The sequence below is a fragment of the Centroberyx affinis genome, unplaced genomic scaffold (genome assembly GCF_046629955.1).
Source record: "Centroberyx affinis isolate AG114_WGS23_722 - 3 ecotype Tasmania unplaced genomic scaffold, CSIRO-AGI_Caff_v1 ptg002180l_1, whole genome shotgun sequence".
Classification (NCBI taxonomy): domain Eukaryota; kingdom Metazoa; phylum Chordata; class Actinopteri; order Beryciformes; family Berycidae; genus Centroberyx; species Centroberyx affinis.
The window spans coordinates 95,661-120,802 of NW_027280488.1; the positions used below are offsets into that span (position 1 = coordinate 95,661).

General features: G+C 45.2%; 1 protein-coding gene across 1 annotated transcript in view; it reads left to right on the forward strand.

The window, feature by feature from the left end:
• The first annotated feature begins 519 nt into the window (after positions 1-519).
• The window catches only part of plxnb1a (plexin b1a), a 29,728-nt gene continuing 5,105 nt past the window's right edge, over positions 520-25,142 (forward strand). The window contains exons 1-32 of the mRNA XM_071532254.1: positions 520-1,392; positions 1,860-2,102; positions 3,865-4,047; positions 6,477-6,605; positions 8,077-8,177; positions 8,588-8,720; positions 8,972-9,128; positions 9,440-9,548; positions 10,529-10,637; positions 11,096-11,929; positions 12,723-12,821; positions 13,215-13,337; positions 14,170-14,263; positions 14,367-14,536; positions 14,677-14,828; positions 14,972-15,077; positions 16,014-16,150; positions 16,426-16,599; positions 17,077-17,308; positions 18,302-18,544; positions 19,064-19,240; positions 19,363-19,511; positions 20,186-20,286; positions 20,783-21,000; positions 21,324-21,502; positions 21,620-21,686; positions 22,480-22,626; positions 23,120-23,294; positions 23,511-23,614; positions 23,756-23,840; positions 24,223-24,395; positions 24,722-24,882. Of these exons, the coding sequence (XP_071388355.1) occupies positions 523-1,392; positions 1,860-2,102; positions 3,865-4,047; positions 6,477-6,605; positions 8,077-8,177; positions 8,588-8,720; positions 8,972-9,128; positions 9,440-9,548; positions 10,529-10,637; positions 11,096-11,929; positions 12,723-12,821; positions 13,215-13,337; positions 14,170-14,263; positions 14,367-14,536; positions 14,677-14,828; positions 14,972-15,077; positions 16,014-16,150; positions 16,426-16,599; positions 17,077-17,308; positions 18,302-18,544; positions 19,064-19,240; positions 19,363-19,511; positions 20,186-20,286; positions 20,783-21,000; positions 21,324-21,502; positions 21,620-21,686; positions 22,480-22,626; positions 23,120-23,294; positions 23,511-23,614; positions 23,756-23,840; positions 24,223-24,395; positions 24,722-24,882 (6,134 nt within the window). The 5' untranslated portion in view covers positions 520-522. The remainder of the gene's footprint in view (positions 1,393-1,859; positions 2,103-3,864; positions 4,048-6,476; positions 6,606-8,076; positions 8,178-8,587; positions 8,721-8,971; positions 9,129-9,439; positions 9,549-10,528; positions 10,638-11,095; positions 11,930-12,722; positions 12,822-13,214; positions 13,338-14,169; positions 14,264-14,366; positions 14,537-14,676; positions 14,829-14,971; positions 15,078-16,013; positions 16,151-16,425; positions 16,600-17,076; positions 17,309-18,301; positions 18,545-19,063; positions 19,241-19,362; positions 19,512-20,185; positions 20,287-20,782; positions 21,001-21,323; positions 21,503-21,619; positions 21,687-22,479; positions 22,627-23,119; positions 23,295-23,510; positions 23,615-23,755; positions 23,841-24,222; positions 24,396-24,721; positions 24,883-25,142) is intronic.

Below are 25,142 nucleotides of genomic sequence, written 5' to 3' on the forward strand. Positions count from 1 at the left end.
TCGCTCTCTCTCTCTCACTATCTCTCATTCTCTTATCTGTACATACAGTATATATGTTAATCCTCTTCTGTGTTGTTAATATTTACAGACAGAGAGAACAGGAATGGGATATGATTCCAGGCGATAAGGAGGAGGACGTCTTCTTCAGCTTAACATAGGACACAGATGGTGAGATGTTACACTCCCAAAAGTTTTTTTTATTACACACATTTTTAAGGTTGAGGTGAATATCAGTTTGAGTATGTAATGATTACATTTGAGTAACATGAGTACATTTTAATTGAGTAAGAGTAAGCGCATTTACTTGCTAGCTTAAGAGCTTAGGATGGTCTCAACATATCTTAACATTAATGTCAGCCTAAACCTAAGCTCTTTAAATCATAAACTTGCACTATACCCAAGAATGGAGGCGGCTTTTAGTCTTATTGATGCTGAACATTGGTGCAGAACAACCTCGAACATCTGCTAGTCTTGGCCTCCCGCAGCTAACCCTCCTCTGGTTTTCTCCCTAGAATATTTGCCATGCCACATGGGAAGGCCCTGAACTCCGCCCTGCTCTGCCTCCTCGCCTTGATCCTCACTGCCACTGCCCTAAGTCGCTCTTACCCCCGTTTTTCCCGCAATGACACCGTCTTCCAGCACCTGGTTCTCCACCCGGACCCCTCTGTGGGGACGGTGTACGTGGGGGCCAGGGACCGCCTCTTCCAGCTGGACGGATTAGACGGACTCCGGCTGGAACAGGAGGAGAGGACCGGTCCTGTGAACGACAGCAAAGACTGCCTCCCCCCGGTCACCGAGTCCAACTGTCCCCTGGCCCAGAGGACCAGCAACCACAACAAGCTGCTGCTGGTGGACCCGCAGGCGTCCGAGTTGATCACCTGCGGCAGCGTCCACCAGGGAACCTGCCAGAAACGCAGCCTGGCGTCCGTCGGGGAGGTGCTCTTCTCCACCGAGAGGCCCGTGGACACGCAGTACGTTGCGGCCAACGACCCGTCGGTGTCCACCGTGGGGCTGGTGGTGGGGCCTCGCGGCGGGGAGCGGACGGTGATGTACGTGGGTCGGGGCTACACCGCCAGCCACCCGCCCATCTCCACCCGCCACCTCTCGTCGGAACCCGTGTTTTCCTACGAGGAGACGGCCAAGCTAGCGGTGGCCGGGCGGCTCTCGGAGTACGACCACCATTTCGTGGCGGCGTTCGCCCGGCGCACGTACGTGTACTTCCTGTTTTACCGGCGTGACATCAAGGCGGCGTCGAGGGAGTACCGGACCTATGCCGCCCGCGTGTGCCTGGACGACACCTCCTACTACTCCTATGTGGAGGTTCCTCTTGTCTGCAATTCGCCGTCCTCCTCTTCTTCATCCAGGAGCTACAACCTTCTCCAGGCGGCCCAGGTACTTTGATGTCTATGTATGTCAGCGGTCTCAAACCATGTGGCATGGAGGGCCAAGAGTCTGCAGGTTTTCATTCCAGCCAAAGACTACCCAAGATGATTTCACTGATTAGTTCGTCCTCTCTGGTTGAAGGGTGTGCTAATCAGTGAAATCTCCTGGTATAGTCTTTGGTTGGACTTGGTCTTGGTCTAGGAAAATCTGCATACTCTTGGCCCTCCATGAGACATGGTTTGAGACCCCTGATGTATGTATTTCTCCAAACTGTTGGTGTCTGAAGCATCCTATTTTTGCATGGAAATACTTTCTGGCTTTACTGTCTTTGTAGATGAGCTTATACTTGAATTAGTCACAGTTTCAGGAATGAGCGTGCTTGAGCGAAACATCTTGTTTCCAGGAATGAGTTTACATCAAGGTTACGTTCATTCATTTTCCTTTCTTGACTTGTTCCTTTGCCTGTGTTATGACAGGTGGGGCAGGGTGGGGGCCGGGAGGGCGAGGCTCTGCTGGGAGTCTTCTCCACCCGCATCAGCTCCACAAACAACAACCCGTCGGACGCCTCGGCACTGTGCGTCTACCCCCTGGACGAGCTGGACAGGCGCATCGACTCCACCCGTGACCTCTGCTACACCCAGGACGGGCGGGTGGAGGGAGGAGGCGAGGTGGCCTACATAGAGTACGAGGTCAAGTCCAGCTGCGCCAACCTGCCCACGGTAAGGATACTGCAAGAGAAGCTGTTATGGAAAAATCTCAAGCTTTCGTAGGGTTTTTCTGTTGGGCAGAACATTGTGTTGTCCTGCGACCTGATGTTGAGGCGTACTGTAATTATATCGCCTGCTGGAGAAATGCCACATCTCATCTTTTGTGTTGTACTTTTGAAATTGGTACTGTGGTAGCAGCTAGTGACAGCTTATATTGTTCTGCATGAGAATAAGTCACTCAACAAAAACATTGTAAAAATGGAAGCTGAACATTTTCTCTGGTTCATGAAAAGCGGAATGTTTGGAGCTATGAGATGATAATTTAAAATGATAATAATTCCCTAATGGCATTCACACACAGACTGCACGCTACAGTACATATTGTAATGTATTTCTTCTGCTTTATGTATTCAGTTGGTATGGTATGGGTCCCGCCCTTATAGATCCATCCTTATAGACAGTATACAGCAATATATTTTCTGCTGTCAGAGACAAACTCCATCCATGTTTGAGTGGAGCTAGTTAGGTCTTTCTTTACCTCAACCTTATTGACCTTAATGGCTTGCATGGCTTCATTGGTCAGAGAGAGAGAAAACAAATCAGGGAAAGAGAGAGAAAGACAAATAGAGGGAGAGAGAGAAGGAGGAAAAAAGAGCAAAGCTCAGTATCAAGGGATGACTAGATCAGCAAGATTAAGCAGAGTGAAGGGAAGGATGGTAGTGTAGAGAAATAGAGAGATATTGAGACAGAAGAGCCTTTTTAATGAGGCCCTTGTTGAACTGCCCGGAGCTCCCAGATGCCTCAGGAGCAGCTTTGCCCAGCTGCAGCCCTCCAGTGAACCCCGGTGCCGCCCTGCAGCCGCTCAGGCCCCGCCGGCCCGCACAACCATTTAATGGGATCGTTAGGGATCAATAAAACAAACTAACCCTGAATCAGCGCCGCTGACGCTTAATGAGCTCTGACAAGGAAGGATAGGGGCTCTTTTGAAATGCACTGACATAAGAGGACAGAGAGGGAGAGAGGGAGAGGGAGAGAAAGAGAGAGAGAGACAGAAAGGGGGGCCAGATAGAGAGCCCCGGAAAGACAGACAGAGATAGAGAAAGAGAGAGAGAAACAGAGGGGCAAAGAAAGACCATTGGACAGACAGAGAAAGAAAGAAGGAAAGAAGGAAAGAGACAGAAGGGAACAATGAGGCTCAGAGAAAAACAGAGGGGAGTTGAGAGAGAGTGGAGAGTAAGAGAGGAGAAGAAAGACATGTAACAGCACAGAGAGTTCCCCTCGAAAAACAATAAGCCTTTTTTATAAAACAAATAAGCTCTGAGCAGAATAAAAACGACATCCCATTCTCCTTCCTCCTCCAGGGCCAATTATCTGGAGCTACAGCTTGAGCTGGGAGACTTACTGGAAAAGGGGGATTTGGAGTGGTTGTTTTGCAAAACCAAAAGAGCGAGTCTGCAGTCTCAGTATGAGACCACTTTAATCTATGGTGCAATCCTCTTATGACGAATTAAGAGGATTCGATGGCCTTTAGTCAATGGAGGAAAGAGTGGAGCTCTGGTTCAACAGACGTGAATATTAAATTATTAAATCTTCAATCAGAAGCATTAGTGCTGGACTTTAGTTAGTTAGATCAGGTAAAGAGAAAGTTAGTTGAAATTACTCATGCAATGAATTAACAAATCAATAAAAAAAAAATCAACCAATGGCATGTAAGAACATTGATTAGAGGACAAGTCACCTATTGAACTCTCTATCTGGGTCACATGTGTCGCAGAACACCCTCAAGGCGTACCCCTGCGGCTCGGACCACACCCCCAGTCCCATGGCGAGCCGGGTCCCGCTGCAGGTGGAGGCCGTGCTGGACAGTCCGGCCGCCCGCCTCACCGCTGTGGCCGTCAGCGTCAGAGACGGACACAGCATCGCCTTCCTCGGAGACTCCAAAGGGAAACTTCACAAGGTAGACGGTCACACAATGCTTTCATTCATTCTGTTTTTTGGTTTTTTTTACCCGCTTATTCGGCTTTAGGGTCATGGGGGGGCTGGTGCCTATCCCAGCATGCATTGAGTGGAAGGCAGGGAGGTAGACAGACAGTAATATTCATACCCGGGCAATTTAGAGCCTCCAACCGGGGCCGGGAATCAAACCCGCTTCCTTCTTGCTGTTAGGTGCTCAATGGTCACTGAGCCACTGTTCCAATTTTAACTTTTGTTTGTTTTGTTCTACAATGAGATATGACCATTTGAAAATCTGAAATACCTGTTCATACAAACTGATTGATTGCAAAACATCAAAAAAATTATGGAACTTTACAAAGGGTAGTTGGTACATTCCCTACATTTCAGTGATGTTGAGTAATTTTACAAAATGGATATGTCGCATTCTGGAAATGCAATCTAGACTTCAATTCATTTCAGAGATGCAGGGGAAAAAACACAACTCCAAAATAAACTTCACATCCCCCCCAGAAAAATGGAAAGTATGCTAACCCATTCTGCAAGTAAGTGCCTAATAAAAGATTAGTGAGATGTTTACAGCAGGACAAGAAATGGCGACTTTGCTCCAAAGAAGTGAGCAGTTCCCGTTCTACCTGATACCTGCAGAAGCTGACGGTGCTGTTTGCCCCTACTAAGAGACAATCGCAAGCAAACCAAACACTCCTCGCACCAGTTCCAACATTTGCTACCAATTTCAAGCATATTTTGTCCAAGTCCATGCCAGCACCCATATATTACTACATTGTTATGCCTGGAACTTGGAGTATTCCAGTCATTCCGGCGTCCCGTCTGGTCCAACATACACAGTCGGCTAGCAGATCTCCATGACCCCATGTCTAATACATTCACTTTGTGTTCTGTGGACTGCAGCGTGTGGTTGTTGGAGGCTTGGACTTGATGCATTTTTGAGCAAATGCCTTAAGGCAGCGATACCCTGGCCAGCTTTGCGGGCAATAGTGGAGGTACTTCACTATTTTTCTTTAATCACATGGACGTATCTTGTTGCTAAGAGATGTCAGAGTAGATTTTTGAACCTGCGTCTCACCTTGTTTTTATTGGTGGGAGCGTTGCCTATATACACTGCCCAAAATCCCAAGATCTAGATAGCATTAATAGCGCATAGTTACATGAAGGGATGCAGATAAGGGAGATTGTAGACATACCTCTGCTGTGAGGTGTTTGTAGAGTTGGTCATCGTCTGGTAGGTCTGTCTGTTTCTGTGTGTGTGTGTGTGTGTGTGTGTGTGTGTGTGTGCATGCCCCAGACACAGTACTTTTAGGTAGCAGATCAAAGCGCCACTCCATGCAGCCAGCTGAAGTAAGCTATTATAACTGGATTATCACTTCACAGCAGGACAAATTCCACTGCGTCCAGATACAGGACTCTGTTTCTGTGTGTGTGTGTGTGTGTGTGTCTGTCTGTCTTTCTCTCCCTCACTCTCCCACACACCCGTGGGACAGACCTCATTGTTTTAGGGCTTACACGTGGGCAACACGCATGGAATCTCACTTTCGACTTCATTGTCTCATAACCCCACCGCTCTTTATCCATCCAGATTCGTAATGTGACATACGGCATGACATCTCCTTCTGTAACCGTGACGCGCAAAATCACAAAACCCAAAGATGTTTTCCGAGTCGCCGAGCCTTACGGAGCGACTTCCCGTGTTATTATGTGCTGAGTGCATCCCTCTTAACGGGCCAAGCCGATTCTCCGCTCTCTGCACAGTGATCAAGTGAGCGGCTTATGGAAAGAGGCATGAAACCCTCTGCTAATCTCATTAGCAAGAGGTAACATGAGAGTTTGAGGGCCTGGGAATCACTTAAGCCAGAGGTGTCTTCCTGTCCTTCATATTAGATTTGACTGTGCGCTAATCGCATTCGTGGCCACTTCTGCTGTGATTCTGCGCGGGGCTTGATTTGATTTGCGATCGAGTTCCACGCCGAAGAAGATATTCCTTTTGGTTTTTTTGGTTGTTTTTTTTTTCAGCTCTTGCTTTCAGTCTTGAAATGTGAGGGATACGCCACTTTTGTGTTGGAGTCTGTCAGACTGAGTAGCATCCCATTATTCTGTACTAACGCTATGATTTCTTTTCTGTGCTGTAGACCTGTTACACAGAAGAAGCCCAGTAGCACTAAATGTCCCTGCAATTTTTTTGCAGCCAGGCTTACACACACACATATACACATTCACACCTGGGAATTGTTCTGTAAATCTACCGTCTTCTCCACTGGATGGAGTTGAGGCTTCAGGGCCTTCAGGACAATATGATGGAGGAGAAACTTCACTTCCCCCAGCCAGAACTTTTGGAATTGAATCGTCAGACATTTTGGGATTGTTTTTTTTGTCAGTGTATTCTCTGAAGTCTCTGGTGTTTTTCTGTGTCTTCAGGTGTTTCTGGGCCCAGATGGCCAGGTGGAGATGTATGCAACCACAACCATCCAGCCCAACTCCCCCATTAACAGTGACCTTCTGCTGGACCAGACTGGAGCACACGTCTACATCATGACCGACACTGCTGTAAGTCTAAAATGACACAGGAGAATACATGGAACACATTTTTTTCACATAGTAACACGCATTCTGACCACACTAGAAATACAGATTTAAGCCCTATCATATTTCAAATGCTATAAATATTTATATTTCAGCAGGTGAGACTTGTGTATGTATGGATGTAGAGTATGCACTCACACGTGTACTGAATGAGCATGCAACACACAATACACACACATGCACACAGACATAAAGGCCCATAGCCTTTTTGGGGACTCTGCCAATGCAACCACTCACCCAGATGTCTCCATACACAAGACTGAACATGACTTGTAATTCATCGTCTTGCAATTCATCGTTTGTCAGACTTGTCAGGCTTTGGTACTTCCTCAAGCTGTGTCTCTCTTACTGAAAAAGGGGATAAAAGAAAAAAGAGGCAAAGGGTATGAAAGAAAACAGAGGAGCCAGCTGGCCGTGGGGGTCAGAGGTCACAAACCCCACTGTGAGTGGTACAACAGTCAGCAGGAGGTGTAGGGTCAGACATAACAATGGTATTGATCAGAGAAAGTGGCCTCCATTGTGTTGGCACACTCCCTACAGAGAGTGTCTGTGTGGGAAGCTGGAAGCTGATAAATCGTTATGGAAAACTGCTATACATTGTATGGCTTTTCTCAGATCCGGAGAGTCAACTCGGTCATCCAAATATAGAGCTCTAGCCTCATGTAAAATTACATATAGAACACTATCTGAATGGTTCTACTCTACTAACTTTTATCAGAGGCAGAGCTGCCCTGGAAGCAGAAATATTCTAATTTGGTTGAGTTAAACCTCAGTGGGCAGAGCCAAAGAACCACAGTTATTCAGGCTAGGTAACATTTGACTGAAGCCCAGTGAAAAAGGTAAGAGGTAAGAGAGGGTGAAGCTAATAGTATGAAGACTAGAGCTCTGCTACTAACTGAATAAATGTAGTCTAGCCATGCTAAATTATCTAGATTAGCTAGTTAGCCTAGCTGACCTCCCAAGTTCAAGCTAGCCATACTAGCCTATAGATATCCTGGAAAGCTAGTTAGCTAGCTTCTGACCTTCCAACATCATGAATGCCATGGTCATGAATAAATGAAAACGTTGTCATTGCCATTTCTATTTTTTTATTTATATTTTGACTTCAGTTCCTTCTTTGCTAGCCAGTTAGCTCTGGAAAACTGTGGAAAAACTGTGGCTCTGCCCACTGAGGTTTAACTCAACCACTGCTTCCAGCACAGCTCTGTCTTAGAAAAATGTTTGTAGAACCATCTCCAACCTGTCTTAACCAGTTCCAGAAAAAAAAGTTTCCCAAATGAATGCAATGACACTTTCAGCATTATTGTGTAATTTCTGCTTCAGTAGAAAAAAGAGCAAAGGTGGGAGTGAGATGATGATCAGTACTGCTGGTATCCACCTCTGACCTTAGTCACCAAACAAATCCACCTTTCAGTCTTGTGACTCACTTCTTCAGGTGGAGAAGCGTCCTGTGGCAGAGTGTGGAGATCACCTGGACTGCCAGTCTTGTCTGTCTGCCAGAGATCCCTACTGTGGCTGGTGTGTCCTGGAGGGACGGTGAGTCAGTCTGGGTGTGTGTGTGCGTGTGGGTGTGTATGTGGGTCAGAGAGAGAGAAAAGTAATAGTGTGGCTAGTGTGAATGCTCTCATACATTTGTGTCACTCGTCTGTCTCTTTACACATATTTCTGGAGAACCATAAGATAACAATAAACTTTAATGATTTGGATATGTTTCTTGTAAAAAAAAAAATCACCTTATCAATACATTTAATTCACTATATTCAAAGCAACAAATTATGTCCATCATCCAGTCATCCCCATTTGCTCAGTTTCTTTCCATTTTCATTATTTATCTTTTTTATTTTCTTCCTCCCTATCCTTTTTGATCTTACCCCTCACCCCCCCGCCTCCGCCCCCTCTCCCCCCCACCCTCTGTCCCCACCCGTTCCCCCTCTGTGGTATTTCAGGTGTGGCCAGCGGTGGGAGTGCCAGCGAGGCTCTCTGCAGGGCCAGTGGCTGTGGAGCTTTGACCACAAGCAGCAGTGCCTCGGTGTGCAGCACCTCAGCCTCTACAACATCAGCCGAGGGGAGAAAACTGATGTAATACGAAGGGGGCGAGAGGGGAAGGGATGGGTGTGATGAATTAGAATAGTGTACTGTCTGTCTGTATGAATCAATAGAGGGGGGGTAGTATTTCGATCATGCCTTTCTCGACTCCTTCTTGACTTACTGGAGGTTTATTTCCGCTGAGAAATGTTTGTAGGACTAAAACTCCAATCAGTTTCTACCCATCTCTTCCCTTTTCCTTCTCTCTCTTCATATCCCTTTCTCTTTCTGTCTTCCTCCCTCAGATCACAGTGTCAGTCGCAGGCCTCCCCAGTCTAGGAGAAGCAGAAGCCTACTCTTGCTTCTTCCAGGACACAGAAACTCCTGCCTCGCTCACCAGCACCGGTGTGACATGCTCCACTCCTGATGCCAGCAGCCTGCCTCCCATTGGCCAGGGAGATGGTGAGTGACATGCTATTTTGCCAGTAAAAAATGATTACTGTCCAAACCATCACTATAGGGTATACTGTCCAAACTATCACAATAACCATACCTGAGTGTTTTTGTGTTCACTGGTAACTGAATTGGATAAAAGAATAGGGTGCAAGGTTAATGACTGTCTATTGCTTTTCATATCTCTCTACTGCAGGGCATGTAATTCATCAAGCTTAATAAGCCAATATACATCAGTCATCATCAGGCTCTGGCTAGAGAATGACTGGTCAGGTCATTTGGGCCTGTAATGTACTGACAGCTGCTTTGTCCTGATGCAGACTTTGTGATGGTGACGCTGTCCCTGAGGTTCCTGAACGTGACGGTTGCAGAGACAGAGTTCACCTTCTACAACTGTAGCTTGGTCCAGCAGCTCTCTGGGCGCAGGCCGTGAGTAGACACACACACACACACTCCTTGTGACATTCTACAATTGTGCACTAATATATAAAGTTGGATTACACATTATTAAAATTGATCTACTTTGTTATTAGTGATGGACCCAGCAAAGATTTTGAACTCTTGACCTCTAAATAACGTCAAAACTCTTTGACACACCAATTCTGTGACTTACACTAACAGATTTACTGTGCTACCATCATATCTTGTGTGTAATCCAAGTCATACATCTGTTGTTTGTTCTGACAAACTCAGGAAATTCCCAAATATATGTTATATAGTGTTACTCCATAGGAAAATGTAATTACAGTAGCTGAAGCTCTTGTCCAGAACCTCTTTTAAATAATAGGTCAGCAAGTGTGAATCCCTGACTTGCAAGTGGCCTTTTAATGAGCAATTTAATATCCTTCTCTAATCTTGCTCTTTAGATTAGAGAAGGATATAGGATTTATTTAAATGCAATAGGTAACAAAGAGCGAAGTTAAGTGGATTAACTTTGTTAAATTTTAAAATGTGCAAAATAAGAACCAGCACATACAGCATTTTCCTTCATCAATTTACAGCTGTCCTTGTTTGTCTGTAGCCTAATGAACACTTTAACTATTGAATCATATTAGTAAATACGTTCAATATACTGTAACAGTTTTAGTTATTCCTTTATCAAAAAGATATATAGTAGGATACTATATAAATATTACAACAAAACTTTAACATATCATGCAGCTACTATAGGTCAAACATTATACCACAGAAAATCCTGAATTGATATCATAGGAGTAGATAAGGCCACTATTTGCTTACTATTAAGTACCGTAGACACACTATAAGTCCCTATAGAAATGTTTTAGTGAATTTTGGTCAGGGTTTTCTTGCTTTCTTATTATCACCCATTTTAATCATTATTCCTTAAGTTCTTATCCAACCTTTTCTAAATAAAGTCAGTTGGTGATCTGTGCTCTGTGCTCTGCCAGGTGCCAAGGCTGTGTTAGCAGTCGCTGGGGGTGTAACTGGTGTGTCCACCAGCACGTCTGCACGCACAAACACACCTGTGACCGAGGAGTCACCATCTACAACCAGAATGTGAGTCCAGAGTCAGTCCATAGAGGGAAGGTTTTAGAAGTACTGAGAAGATGCACATTGAGGATTTGTTGTTGTGAGATACATTTTTTAGATGCAGATGGATTAGCAGGTTTGGGAATATGGATATGGTTAAAGGGCATAACTGTGTGGAATGTAATTTGAACCCACTATATAGGTTTGTTTTGCTGAGAAACAAGCATTTATCATACTGTACTGTACCATGTTGTGCATATTAGTCTGTGCTTGTACTCTCTGTTTGCTATGTTTTTCTGTTTTTGTCTTTTTTCAGTATTATTTTGAGCATGAATCTGTTTTGCGTTGCTGCGGTGTGTCACTTTAATGTATTTGCATACCCTTCCGTTTTACCCTGATTTTCCTTTCCCTCTCCCCTTGTCCTCCCCCTGCCTCTTTCTCATCCTCTCCTCCCCTCCTTCACTGGCTGCTATTCCATCTTCAAGTTCAAACCGCCAGCACCCACCATCTCATCACCCACCAGAAAACTGACCCCTTTACCTCCCACTGTCCCGCCTGCTACAACAACAACAACAACAACAACAACAGCAACACCAACAAGCACCCAGCCACCACCCACAGAGCCTCCTGCCCCCACGATAGCAGCTGTCCCCTCCACAGTCTCAGTGACGGCCTCAGTGACACTCCCCGCCACCCCAGAGCCTACTGCTGTATCCACCTCACCCCCTCCTCTGGCCAGGACCTCCCCCTTCGTCAGCTTCTCCACCCAGGCCACCACCGCGCGCTTGGAGGTCACCACCGATGGCGGGGAGGCGGCGACGGAGGGAGACGGCGGCGGCGCCACCATAGCGGGGGATGCCGGAGGTGGGGATGACCCGGTACCCGAGACCGAATCCTTAGACGTCTTTGAGGAATCTCCCCTGACTACGTTACCCAGCGGCACTAGCGGCCAGGCCGACCCCGACCTCGGTCTTCTGGAGCCGTCCGGCGAAGCGGCGGGCTCCTCCTCTGATGTAAGCTCGACCACTGCCGCTTCCCTGTTGGCAGATTTAGCCGGCGATGGCGATAAGGAGGGAATCCCTCTGGCTCACACCGAGGAGAGCGACTCAGCGGTCTGGACGAAGGAGTGGGAGAAGGCAGAGGGAGAGACGGAGGTGGAGGTGGAGATGGAGACACCGCCTCTTTCTGGGACAGACCCATCTATAGCAGGCGGCACTGAAAAGTCTATCACCTATACACACTCTCCTGACACCGATATTGACCCTAACCCCGACTCTGCAAACTACCAATCAGATTCGTCGACTGACTCTAAATTTCCGGTGAGTGGAGAAGCTACGCGTGTAGCCATTGTAGAAATCCTGCTGTTTCCATGCACTGATTCTCCACCCCCATGCAAAATGATGGTGGGACTTCTACAATGGCTACCAGTTCATACTTGACAAGGTGATGTGAGATACATCATAGACTGCTGATGTATTGTCCCAGCGGAGATATTGCATACATCTATTGCACTTATCTCTCTCTCTCCAGTCAGCAAGAAAGGCAAATGATCAACACAAAATCAATATAAAATCCCTCTGTCTCATATGCATTGATGGAAGAAATTTAGGTCTCTAACCTGGCAGATCTTATCGACGACCCTCTCCATACCATTTCCATCAGCCACATTCAGATTCCAGCTGGGAAAAATAATGTTGCACTAACCCAGAATGAGCAAGTCAAAATGTCCATCCCTGCTCACACTTTATTTAAGAAGCCAACCTCCCTCCTTATGTATGACTTGTGTGTCAAATGTTGCATTATAGTAATGTGTTTTTGTCTTTGTTATAATGAGCTCTCCATGATTTTTTTCATTCTGCTTTTTGCATAGTTTTTGCATTCGTTTTTTCTGTCAGTTTTGCATTTTATTTACTTTTCCCTTGTATTCAGGGTCTCTAGTTTCTGTGATTTTTGGTAAAATGGCATGGCTACTCCCACTGTAGACCGATTTAATTCAAAGGTGACGCTAGATATGACAACCGTTTTCAATATAGGCTGCCTGGCCTTATTTTCTTTTCCTTTATGTATTGATATTTCTCATATTTCTCGTAATGGTTGATAATGTGTCAGCAGGAGTGTCCGTGTGTGGAGAAAATTCAGGGTACCTCTCTCCTCCCTGTCAATGTGGAGAGGAAGATCACTCTGGTGGGACAACACCTGAACCTGTTTCAGGTAACGCAACCGCTCCACAGGCTCAGCAGCCCTTTGCCTGAGGAGTGTATCATAAGAACTACACTGACTTTTTGGGAGTTTGGCCCGTTGGTACCGAAATCCTTTTCTGGCTCAGTTCACTAGGATGTAAAAGCTCATATTAAACTGCTTAAGATCATAGGAATATCAGATGCATATTCTATCTTACTAGACTAGATTTCAAATGTCATATCCGAAAGAGCATCATTATGTGAAGAGTTTTGGTGATTGCTTCAGAAATGCTTGGTATGTATCTCATTGTGGTACTATGATAATGATAAAACTTGTAGATGCTGCCTATACGACATAGGTGAAATACAGTTCTTAATGTTGTTATTTGTATGTCTGTGGGTTTATACGTGTGTGCACATTCAGGATAAGGATTTCGACTACGAGTGTGTGTTGGATGTTGAGAATCACTCAGTAGTGGTGGACGCCATCGTGGAGGAGGACGCCACGCAGCCATCAGTCTTCTTTATCACCTGCCAACTGCACCAGGTCAGAAAATATCTCAATGTACTGCTTTATCTCGAGGATGTACTGTTCAAATCTGGCAATAACTCTCCTCGTCTGTCTTAAGAACAGGCCTGAGTCGAATAGTATTCAAAGAATTCTTAGCATTTGGTTTATTCCGCTTAGAGTGGGTGGGGTTTTCCACATAGGAGAGGAAATTACTTTACAGTATATTAAGTACTGTGACGTCTTTTTCCTTGGATTTTCTGTTGATGCAGTTTGAGTTTCTCTTTTCTTTGTCTGTTCAGCCGTGGTGGCTATCACTGCTCATGCTAACTACCCAGTTCTTCTTCTGTTTATTCCAAACAAAACGCATCACTTCCTCTAAGTCCCAGGAAAGAGCTACCAGACACCGGGTGTTTAGAACAGCAAATGTGAAAGCTTTTCATTTCTTATTTTAAGTATTAATCTGCCTGATTGACAACTTTGCTGATACTACCTGAATCATCCTGATGCAGTAAAACCCCCCCATCTGGAACTCTAAGGGGATTAGAGCAAATGCTTAACAAATACCTTCTGACACGGGTCTGATTAACAATGACCAAAAAATCTATCAACAGACAAACAAGGGCCACAACCAACACCATACAACACCAATAAACCAGTGGCACATTACATTTCAAAATCAATGAACTGCTGTTTCTCAATAATGTACCTTTGTGTTTGCATGAGCGCGTTTCGTTGCCCCTCAGATAATATGACACATAACGACTGGTTTGAACATGGCTTCGCATAATATTTTCATATCGCATGTAATGGAGTAGAATCTTTGAAAATAGCAAAGTGGCTTATACTGCTTTTACTGTTTTTGTTTCAGTATGCTTATTCTGCTTCGATGGAGGAATACCAAGCCATGATCAACGTGAGGCGAAAAAACAACTTCCTCATCGACAGCGCCGAGGATCTGTATGGTGGGGATGGTTATTAGTGTGTGTGTGTGTGTCTCTTTGTTTATCAGAGACCAGTGTGATCTCATCTCTTGACTTCCTCACCCTCTTCTCCCCCTGGCTGCAGTGACTCTGTTCAACTGTTCGGTGGGACGGTCGGACTGCAGCCGGTGTCGCACGGCCGACCCGAAGTACGGCTGCGTTTGGTGTGGCGGCTCCGCGAGCTCTCGCTGTGTCTACCAGGACTCCTGCACCGACGAGATCAAACACACCTGTCCCGCACCTGTCATTCACTTTGTAAGACCTTTTATAAGAGATTTATTTGGGGTTCTTTGACAGAGGAAAAAGGGAATGAGGAGAGTGACTGACACCCATTTTTAAAATCAATGTTTTGTTTTTTTTCTGTTTCCCAACCCGCTGCTTGTCCTCTGCTTCAGTTGGACCCGGTGTCCGGTCCTGTAGAGGGGGGGACGGTAGTGACCATCTCAGGCTCTAACCTTGGCCAGAGGGCTGAAGACATCCAGAACTCGGTCACCGTCGCCGGGGTTCCCTGCAGTGTCATCCACAGCAGATATGAAGTCTCCTCGAGGCAAGTGCAAGGCACAATACACCCGAACCGCAAAAGTGACTGCAAGCAACTAAATACTAAGGCATAAGAACTGCTTGTAAAGTGGCGACTGAACCCTTTTCCATCTTTTATAACCGTGCCAATTCTGTGTCTTTCTCTTCTAGGATAGTGTGTGAGACCACAGGCAGTGGAGGAGAGACGAGCGGTCAGGCGTCGGTCAAAGTGAGGGGAGGAGGACACGGGCTGTCAGCTCAGACCTTCAGCTTCCAGGTAAATGCAGCAACAACAACTACCACCTGTCAACAACCCTGCCTTGGTACTGCAGGATTATACAACTGCGCAGAGGCACTGAAACAAGCAAAAGTGGGACATCTCTAGGGCATTTTCACACCTAGTTTGGGTAGAGCAGCCAGTTATTTTGAACCCTGGATTGTTTCCCCCTTAGTTAAGCTCCATTAGATATGTGACGACACTGCAATCGAAAGCAATTGCAGCAGAGCGTGCTGAGAGGGAAGCCTCAGTGTTATAACGAATCCTGAAGTGCTTCATTTGGAGAACGTGATCCGACTGCGATCTGACACAGCCGCAGGAAGCGCTGTGAATTATGGGTCCGCAAATGCAGCTGATGCTGATGCTCCGGGTTTGTTTACTCCAGTGGAAAGTCTTTTCCCACAGCACATTTCTGACCAATGAAGGACATGAATAAATAACATACTTCCATAAGAACTATCGCTGTCTGCTACTTCAGTTCAGTCAAGCAAGGTAACCTCATCTCATCTCACCGGGTGTATGCAGTGTTTCTCACTATAAGGTGCTGGGTGTCTGCTCCCACATTGCGTTTGTTGATAAATGATGGTCCGCTTTAAGTTTTGCTGAGTGAAACATAACCAAACCTATGCAATGCAATAAAGCAGCAACTTGTCCCCTGGTTCACTTCAAAGCAAAAGGTCCATAGGCTTGATAATGACCTTAATTAATTGCCCCAGTTGTTATAAGTGAAAGACAAATTAATTAACTGAGTTTTGCAAGCCAGCTATCAGTGAACATTCCAGTGTTTCCCAGAGTGCGCTGGCGTCAGCGAAGCTCTTTTATCTCCTCAATTTATCACTCGCTCAATATCGGATTATTGATCATCCATCTTTTCTGTCCTCTTGTGCGTCTTCACCTCCCCCCTCCTCCTCCTCCTCTGTGTCTCTCCATCCCCAGGACCCCATCCTGAGCAGCATCTTCCCCCAGAGAGGGCCCAAGGCGGGGGGCTCGGCTCTCAGCATCAGAGGCCAGAGACTGAGGACGGGACACCCCAGTGAAGTCAGCGTCCTGATCGGGGGAGTGCCATGTCTTGTGTAGGTGTCTCCAAATTACCATGAATTATGTTCCTGGTTTACACTTCTTCAGTATCAGTCATAACATAAAGGGTAAAGAGAAAAACTTGCTATTCATAGGGTCCAAAAAACAGTGCATTTGGTCAAAAATAGAGAAAAGAAAGACAATAAAACCAAATTTTCTCTTGCCTTATCAAAAACTCTGCTTCTCTTTTTAGTGTTTTCCAAAGATCCTTGTTCTCATACGATTGTTGTGTGGTTTAAAGTTGTTGTTTTTTTCCACCTCCTTGGTCCAGGCGAAGCATCCAGGAGGATCAGATCAGCTGTCTGACCGGCGGCAGCAACAGGACGGGGGAACACGGCATCACTGTGCGGTTTGGTGGGGCAGAGCGCCACCTGCAGGGGGTGGTGTATCATTACACCCCCAACCCCAACATCACCATGGCTGCTCCGTCCAAAAGCTTCCTCAGGTTGGGCGTCAATCACAGTAGAGCCATCTGAAGTTGCTCAAATAGATTTATTTATTTTATATGTGAAATATACAATTATGATAAATTCCTATGGGTACTGGGTGTCTAATAAAGGCAAAAAAATGACAACAAAATATTGAAAAAAGGAATTCCTACACTGCTCCTTTAGTACAAGAACATCACAGTACTACCTTATTTGTATGGGATTTCTAAAAATCTCATGCATTGTGATTGCAATGTATTCTACCATTGAAATATTAGTAATAATAATAATACCTTTTGTGTATAGCACTTTTCTAAAAAAGCTGACCAACAGGCCAATCTACCAAAAACTCGGTGTATTCCTTTAAAGTAAATTGTGAAACTGACAGATAACCAGAGAAGTGATGTCCCGACTACACTTTATTAATGTTGCACATACTTACCTCCTTGTATTCTATATGTGAATGTATTCTCTCCCTCCACTCTTCTCCCCAGGGGAGGCAGAATCATCAAAGTGTCTGGTCAGAACCTGGATGTGGTCCAGGAGCCGAAGATCAGAGTCACCCTCAGTCCTCCTGACACTCTTCCTCCCAGGAAGAGAAGGAGCGCCGGGCGGAGGAGTGGCGGACACCTGAGCAGAGGGCAAGATCACCAGGGTCCTCCGAAGAGATGGAGGAGGGTCCCGGAGCCGGACTGCCCCGAGGGCACGCTCTGTGATGTCAAACAGGTACGTGCATGTCCTCTCCAGGATAGATAGATAGATAGATAGAGAGAGAGAGAGAGAGAGAGAGAGAGAGATGCACTCATCTTATAGATATACGCATTTGTGAGTTTTTTATTAACCTATGCAATTTAGCAGCCAATACAAATACATACACAAATGGTGTTATTTATGGAGAATTATTGGAGAATTCAAGATAATTAGTTTAGCTCCTTGTCAAGTTGCCTGTGCAAAAAATGGATATATAATAGTATCCTTTTTTTCTGTTATTGAAAAATACCACATCAATTTGTTCTTTCTGCCATCTGAAATGAAAACACAGTAAATCAAATATTACAAATTTAGCATGTAACCTCTCTTTATTTCCAGCCTTAATTCAAAGAAAAGTATTTCAAGCTGTTGTCTCCGCTGCAATGACTCAAATTCAGCATGCAGAACACACAGAATGCATGTATTGCAAGTATATTTAGTTTGGTAAATAAAATCATATTCCAATTTAGGAGGCAAAACTTTGAAAATATATATATATTTTTTTCTATTTTACATTTTTTCACCTCTTGATCTACGCTTTTTATCTTTTTATATATTGAGCTAAAGAAATGATTGGAAAAGGATCAGAAATTGGATCTGCACACTATAACTTTGACTATAGGAGAGATGATATGATCCCTGCAGTTTACGCATTAAGAAATTCTTCAGCCCTGATTCTACTTCTATTTGAAGAAGCTAAAAGGCTGAATTGCAAAGGGAAATTGACATTGTCAGAATGAGAATTGATGCAATTGAAAGAGGATATTGACAAACTCTCCAACATTTGTCTTTTAATTTAATCCTGTCATATGTATTTGCTTGACAGATCAGCTTTCTGTACCTTTTTAGAAAATACCAGCTTACAAATGATCCCACCCCTCCTCTCTTATCCTCTCTCGCCGCTAGATAAACTTTTCCTCTACAGCACAAACTCATTTTTCCTCTCGCTCTCCTCTCCATTTTCTCCAGGTCGAGTCTCGCTGCACGGTGAGCAGCTCCTCCCTGATCCTGTGTCCGACCCCGGCGGTGGGTCCAGAGGCCAGGAGGGCCCGGGTCAAGGTCCACTTCCTGCTGGACAGCCTCCACTTTGACTTCGGCGCCGTGGGCAGCGAGGCCTTCAGCTACGAGCCCAACCCGGTGCTCTACCCGCTGAACCAGAACGACCCCGGCAAGCCGTACCACCACAAACCCGGCAGCATCATCTCCGTCGAGGTGGGTGGTGATACTGAACGCTATATATATACACTTTTCTGCTTTTACAGAGACTGCTCTTTCTTCTCTCTGCTCCGAGCTGAACTGTTGACCTTTTAGCTGCCGCTGAGCCGGTGTGCAGCCTCACATTCTTGATCCAAAGCCCCGGCTTTAGAGTAAAGGTGACTGGACTTTTGCCATCAGGCTCTGGACTGACCTGCTTTAGGAGCTTAAATCACTTCTTAAGACTTATTTTTATAGACTTGCTTTTATGTGATGCCTTTTGTGCTGTTATTTGTTTTATTTTTACCCACTATTTTTATCTCTTTATCTTGTGATATCTGTATTTTTATCTTGTTTTTATTAATTTTATGAGTAAGATGTTTGCTTTTGTTTGATTTTTAAAGACCTTTGTAAACAGTTTTAAAAAAAAATTATATACAAATGAATTATTGTTGTTAATAATACACTTAAATCCCTGACTCAGAGAATGACTCAGACAAATACTACTGTGTGTCATTTTGTCTCTTTCCTGTCCAGGGAGAGAACCTGGACCTGGCCATCTACAAGGAGGAGGTGGTGGCTCTGATAGGGGAGGGGGTGTGTGCGGTGAAGACCCTGACCCACAACCACCTGTACTGTGAGCCGCCGGCCCAGCAGCCCTCTGTCATGGCCAACAGGAAACAGGAGGGTGTGGACAGTCTGCCTGAGTTCACAGTGAGTCAGTGTGACTGAGAAGCTGTCATTGAACTTTTACTTATTACATCGCATTGTGATAAGTATACCATCCCATCCCCATGCCTGTATAATCTAAACTGTCCCATCTTTGTCCCATCCAGGTTCAGATGGGGAACCTGAACTTCTCCCTGGGCAGAGTGCAGTACGACAGCCAGGCCCAGTCCACATTTCCTCTGGAGGCCCAGGTGGGGGTCGGGGTGGGAGCCTCCATAGTGGCTCTCATTGTGCTCATCATAGTGCTCATATACAGGTGAATATGTGCTGACTGGTACACACACATGGAGTACATGACCATAGAAAGACAGACCGACACTAAGGCTACTTTCATACTGCAGGCCTTCATGCTCAAGTCTGAATTGCTGCTCATATTTCATATTTTTGGATGACTGTTCGTATCTCTTCTTGGATGTAACTCATATCTGATACCAATATATTATATATATATATAATACTGACAGATGTTGAAAAGAGACGCCATGAGTAGAGTAACAATAACAAAAGATGTCACAACTGTTTTTGTACCCACACTTCTCCCACTTGTCTCAAACACATTTCGGTTCTGGTATTTGGCTTCCAATTTTGACTGAATTGAGACGTCTCTCCGAATACCAATCAAGTCTCTATTTGTCTTTTTTTTCCCCATTGTTGTGTCTTGCGTTCAAATACAAGTCACATGCCTCGGGATCCAATTTTACGCCATATATCCATGAGGTCCAGATGGGAATTGAAAAACCACGACTCCATGCAGCTTTCTTCTGTTCTCACTGATTAGAAAACACACACATGCAGTTTCATACACTCAAACTTTCATACACGCACACACTGATACAAACACACACACACACACACATGCACTCTCATTTATATCACTTACTGTCTCCCTCATTTTCCCTAAATGTTTGTCTATCCATCACTCTTTCTCAGGAGGAAGAGCAAACAGGCCATGAGGGACTACAAGAAGGTCCAGATCCAGCTGGAGAACCTGGAGACCAGTGTGAGAGACCGCTGTAAGAAGGAATTCACAGGTACAGTCCAGCAGCTTTTTAGTTTTTTAAAAATCAGAGCCACATACACACTGTCCCAAAATAAGTAAAATGTCCAAACTGAGGCTTACTGATGCAAAAAAAATACGTCTACAAATTGTGCTGCAGGGCAAAATGTGCAAAAACAAACAAGGTTAGGGATTGTTTAATTTGTTTTTTGCATCAGCAAGCCTAGGTTTGGGAATTTTCTTTGTTTTGGAACAGCGTGCTACTCCAAACTACTTCTACTGCTGTTTACTAAGGAAATCACGAACAATGAAATTATTTTCTGTAACACACTTGGTATCTATATTCCTCCATCTGCCACCTTCTCTCCCTCACTTTTTCCCCTTCTTTTTCATTCTCACTTTCCGTTCCACCCTGCTACTTCCTCCCCTCTCTCCCTCCTTCCTCATTCTCTCCCCTTTACTCTCCTCTTCCTTTCTCACTGCATCGCTTCCTCACCCACTTCGTCCCCTCTCCCCCTTCCTTCCCCTAGACCTGATGACAGAGATGATGGACATGTCCAGCGATCTGGTGGGTTCGGGGATCCCCTTCCTGGAGTACCGGGCGTACGCCGAGCGCATCTTCTTCCCCGGCCACCAGGAGTCGCCGCTGAGACGCGATTTGGACGTGCCGGAGAGCCGCAGGCAGACGGTGGAGCAGGGGCTGGTTCAGCTGTCCAACCTGCTCAACAGTAAACTCTTCCTCACCAAGGTTAGGCAGCAGGGTTATGGTTGTTCTTCTGTGAATAGTCAGGAAAACCAATCAGCATTGATATCCAATGAAATAAAATCAAAACAGTAGGTATATTTCCACCCGGAGAAAGTAAACTTGCTAGAGAAAGTCAAATTCAGAGGGATAGTTTATAGTTTTGGGATAATTCAACCTCATTCATATATTTTCAGAGGTTGGTTGAATTGTGCACCTTGTCAAACAGCAAACAAGGTGAACACGTACTTTGTCAGTCACCATAAATCATAGAAGCTGCCCCTCAGACACTTTTGACCCACATCATCTTGTCCCTGTCGTCCCTCCAGTTTATTCACACCCTGGAGGTCCAGCGGACGTTTTCCCCCAGGGACCGGGCCTACGTGGCCTCCCTGCTGACCGTGGCCCTGCATGGCAAACTGGAGTACTTCACAGACATCCTGAAGACGCTGCTCAACGATCTGGTGGAGCAGTATGTGGCCAAGAACCCCAAGCTCATGCTCAGGAGGTGAGGGGGGAAGTCCTTACTTACCAAGCTTATCTGGGTCAACTGAAAGGATGTAGAAGGGACTTTCTTCATCCATTGATTATGTGTGTGCACATATGTGTTTGTTTGTTTTTTCAGAACTGAGTCAGTGGTTGAGAAGCTCTTGACCAACTGGATGTCCATTTGTCTGTTCACCTTTCTGAGGGTACGTAGTCCTCTATCATAGATTGAAAATTGACATGACATGACACCGATGTAACCATCAAAGAAGTGCCGCTTTTTATAGTACATGATGCTGTACTGCTTCTATCCTGCAGTACTAATACAGGACACAGGGTGGGGGGCTTCTACAATGGCTTGGTAAACTGACTCTGGATTTGGGTTAGGGCTGTATTCCCTTCACATACACTCTTTCCATCTATATTGCTTGTCAATGCATTGAGTATTTAAGTAAGCAATCATAGTTGCTAGTAACATCTGTAAGTAACTGCAGGAACAGCTGAAAATGAATAAATTAGTAATCCATACTTGTTCCCCATATTTCCCACCCCTATACAGTCTACTTAACCTGTTGAAATTACCAGCGGCATATTACTGCTTTATTGTTTTACTGTTTTCATTATTTCGCTTGCATCATTGCTTATTCTCTATTCTGTTTGTGTACTTCTATTCTATTTGTCTTTTTTTCCCTGCTGAATCTTATTACTTTGCTGCTGCAAAGACCTAATTTCCCCCCAGGGATCAATAATGTTTAATCTTATGTAATACACACTAATGATAGTCCTGTTATGTTAGAAACTGTTTCAGCCATTACTTTGGGAATGAAAACGTCTCTGAATTTGTATTTAGAACATGTGACACAAAAACTCTCCATTGAAACCAAAACAAATGAAAAGCACCCGGGTGTTCAAAAGTAGTCAGGACTCCCAGTGTGTGACTCTTCATTAAATTCTGTTGTGTCAGGACATAATTGACCCGCCATATTTCTGCTTGGGTAGGAATCAGCAGGGGAGTCGTTCTACATGCTGTTCAGAGCCATAAAGCACCAGGTGGACAAGGGACCTGTGGACGCTGTGACAGGAAAAGCCAAGTACACTCTGAACGACAACCGGCTGCTACGAGAGGACGTGGAGTACCGCACACTGGTTAGAACGCACACCGATGTGTAATAACAATGCTGCACACACATATTGGTGTCGCTCTCACAGGGAAAATCTCATATCTCCTGCTTGTTTCCCTTTTTTTTGACATGAACTGAGAGTACAGTTTGTTTATTATGTGTCATGATTGTAGGATCCAGGATGCCAATCTGAAATAACCCAGTGTACATCTTAAAAATGAGGCTGATTTTCTCTAAAAAAAAAAAGCTGACTTTTTCATTTTTTCAAAACTAAAACTAGAGAATTGAGAAAACGAGCCAATGGGCAACAAATTGATACTGAAATATTGTACTCAATTTTCCATTTTTCTGTTTTCAATTTTGAATTAGAAAGTGAAACTGAAAGGTGTTACCATGATGGCATTTATTTTGAATATAATGCTCTTCAAGTTCAAGTCATGCACACAAACTCCCCTTCTGCACAGTGTGTGTACTAAAACATTTCTACCAGTAACCAGTGCTCCTACATATACACCCAGACCCTGAATGTCCTGACGCCGGCTGTAGGGGCCAGCGGCACTGCCACCACCCAGACGGTGCCAGCCAAGGTCCTGGACTGTGACACCATCACCCAGGTGAAGGAGAAACTTCTGGAACAAACCTGGAAGGGAACCTCTTTCTCCCAGAGGCCACACATTGATTCGTTACACCTCGGTAAGTCTGTTTTGTTTCACACAAGTTCATGCATAGAGTGTTTCCACAATGGTAGCCAGGGAAGACACCATCTTCATGCATTAATCCTGCAACTATCCTGCATTAGTACTGCAGACAGGAAAACATTTTTTACTAATACTGACACTGAATCTGTATCCTGGAAAGATATAGGATGTGGTTAAATATATACGTTTTTATCTTTTCTCTTCTCTCCAGAGTGGCGTGCGGGTGTTGCAGGTCACCTCATCCTATCAGATGAGGACCTGACATCAGTAGTACAAGGCTCCTGGAAGCGCCTCAATACACTACAACACTACAAGGTCAGTGCATCACACACACATCTGCTGGCAGCCTAGCATGAAGGCCAGTGAAATTAGCCTAGATGCAATTCTGCAGCATAAAATAAATGCATTTAAAGCAGTGTTCCCTAGTGGAAGTTGTGATACATTCTTGCTGTGCAGGTCCCTGATGGAGCAACAGTCGCCCTGGTTCCCAGGAACACCAAACATCACCTCCACGACAGCCACGATTACATGCCTGGAGAGAGTGAGTCTCATACACTTTATGTGGCTTATACATGTGTGCTTATGCAGATGCATGTCCAAATTTAACTATTAACCAATGTTGATCCATGCAGATTGATGTTGAACAGAGTCTAAATCGCCAGGAGATGTCACTGTTTCACTGTGTATATCTCTTACACTGGATGAGATGATGTGCAACACTATTGAATGTAAAAATATTCATGCAACCATCTACTGATCTACTACAAGTTGAGAATTCATGCTGGCAGTCAAAAAAATCTAGTTTTTAAAACACTGAAATGACCTGAACAGGAGTGAAAGAGCTCAACTAGCTTTCTGATACTCCTCACAGCTGTTTTAGATTTTAAGATACCCTGATCTGACTGTGCGTCTCCCCCTAACAGAGACCCCTATGCTGGACGACGGGGAGGAGGGAGGCGTGAGGCTTTGGCATCTGGTGAAAGCCAGCGAGGAGGCCGAGCTGCCCAAGCACAGGAGGGGCAGTCTGAGGGAGAGAGGGGGGGAGAGGGCCAAGGCCATCCCCGAGATCTACCTCACACGACTGCTCTCCATGAAGGTAACAGAGAGGATGTGGATGGTGCTACTCTAATGATGGCATTCTCCATTCTAAGCTGGCAAAAACTAAGCTGGGAATTCAAAGTAATGCCATCTCAAGCTTGTGGTACACAGACTAACAGACTCAGCCACCACAAGATTTTCTCTGCTTTGGCCCTCTTTGAACAAAATGCACTGTCACACAGGAAAAACAAACTCACAGCATCATCCACAGATACACACAGAGGCACACACTGGCCATCTAGGTATTGGCAGGCTACAGCAATTCTTGCCATGTGCAAATAGACAAATATGTAAAAGTCTGGCTCTGGGTTTTCTCTGTCTTAGGGCACGCTGCAGAAGTTTGTGGACGATCTGTTCACAGCGATCCTCAGCACCAGCCGCCCCGTCCCCCTGGCTGTCAAGTACTTCTTCGACATGCTGGATGAGCAGGCTCTGCAGCACAACATCACAGACCCTGAGACCATTCACATCTGGAAGACCAACAGGTAAACTGGCCAGCAGCACCCGGCACAGTGTTTGGACGTTCTGTCTCCACCGTTTCTTGAAGCTACGGGCTGGAAGCCAAAATGGGTCGCAGGCCAACTTCTGGTGGGCCGCCATATGACAGCAGTTTATATGGGATTTGGTCTCAAGGATGAAGAACCTCCGGTGTCGACTGCAAACATGCCCATACAGAACATATGGATGACAGGACTTTGTTTCAGATCATAAACAAGCTACACTCTAAAGACAAGGGGTTCACCAG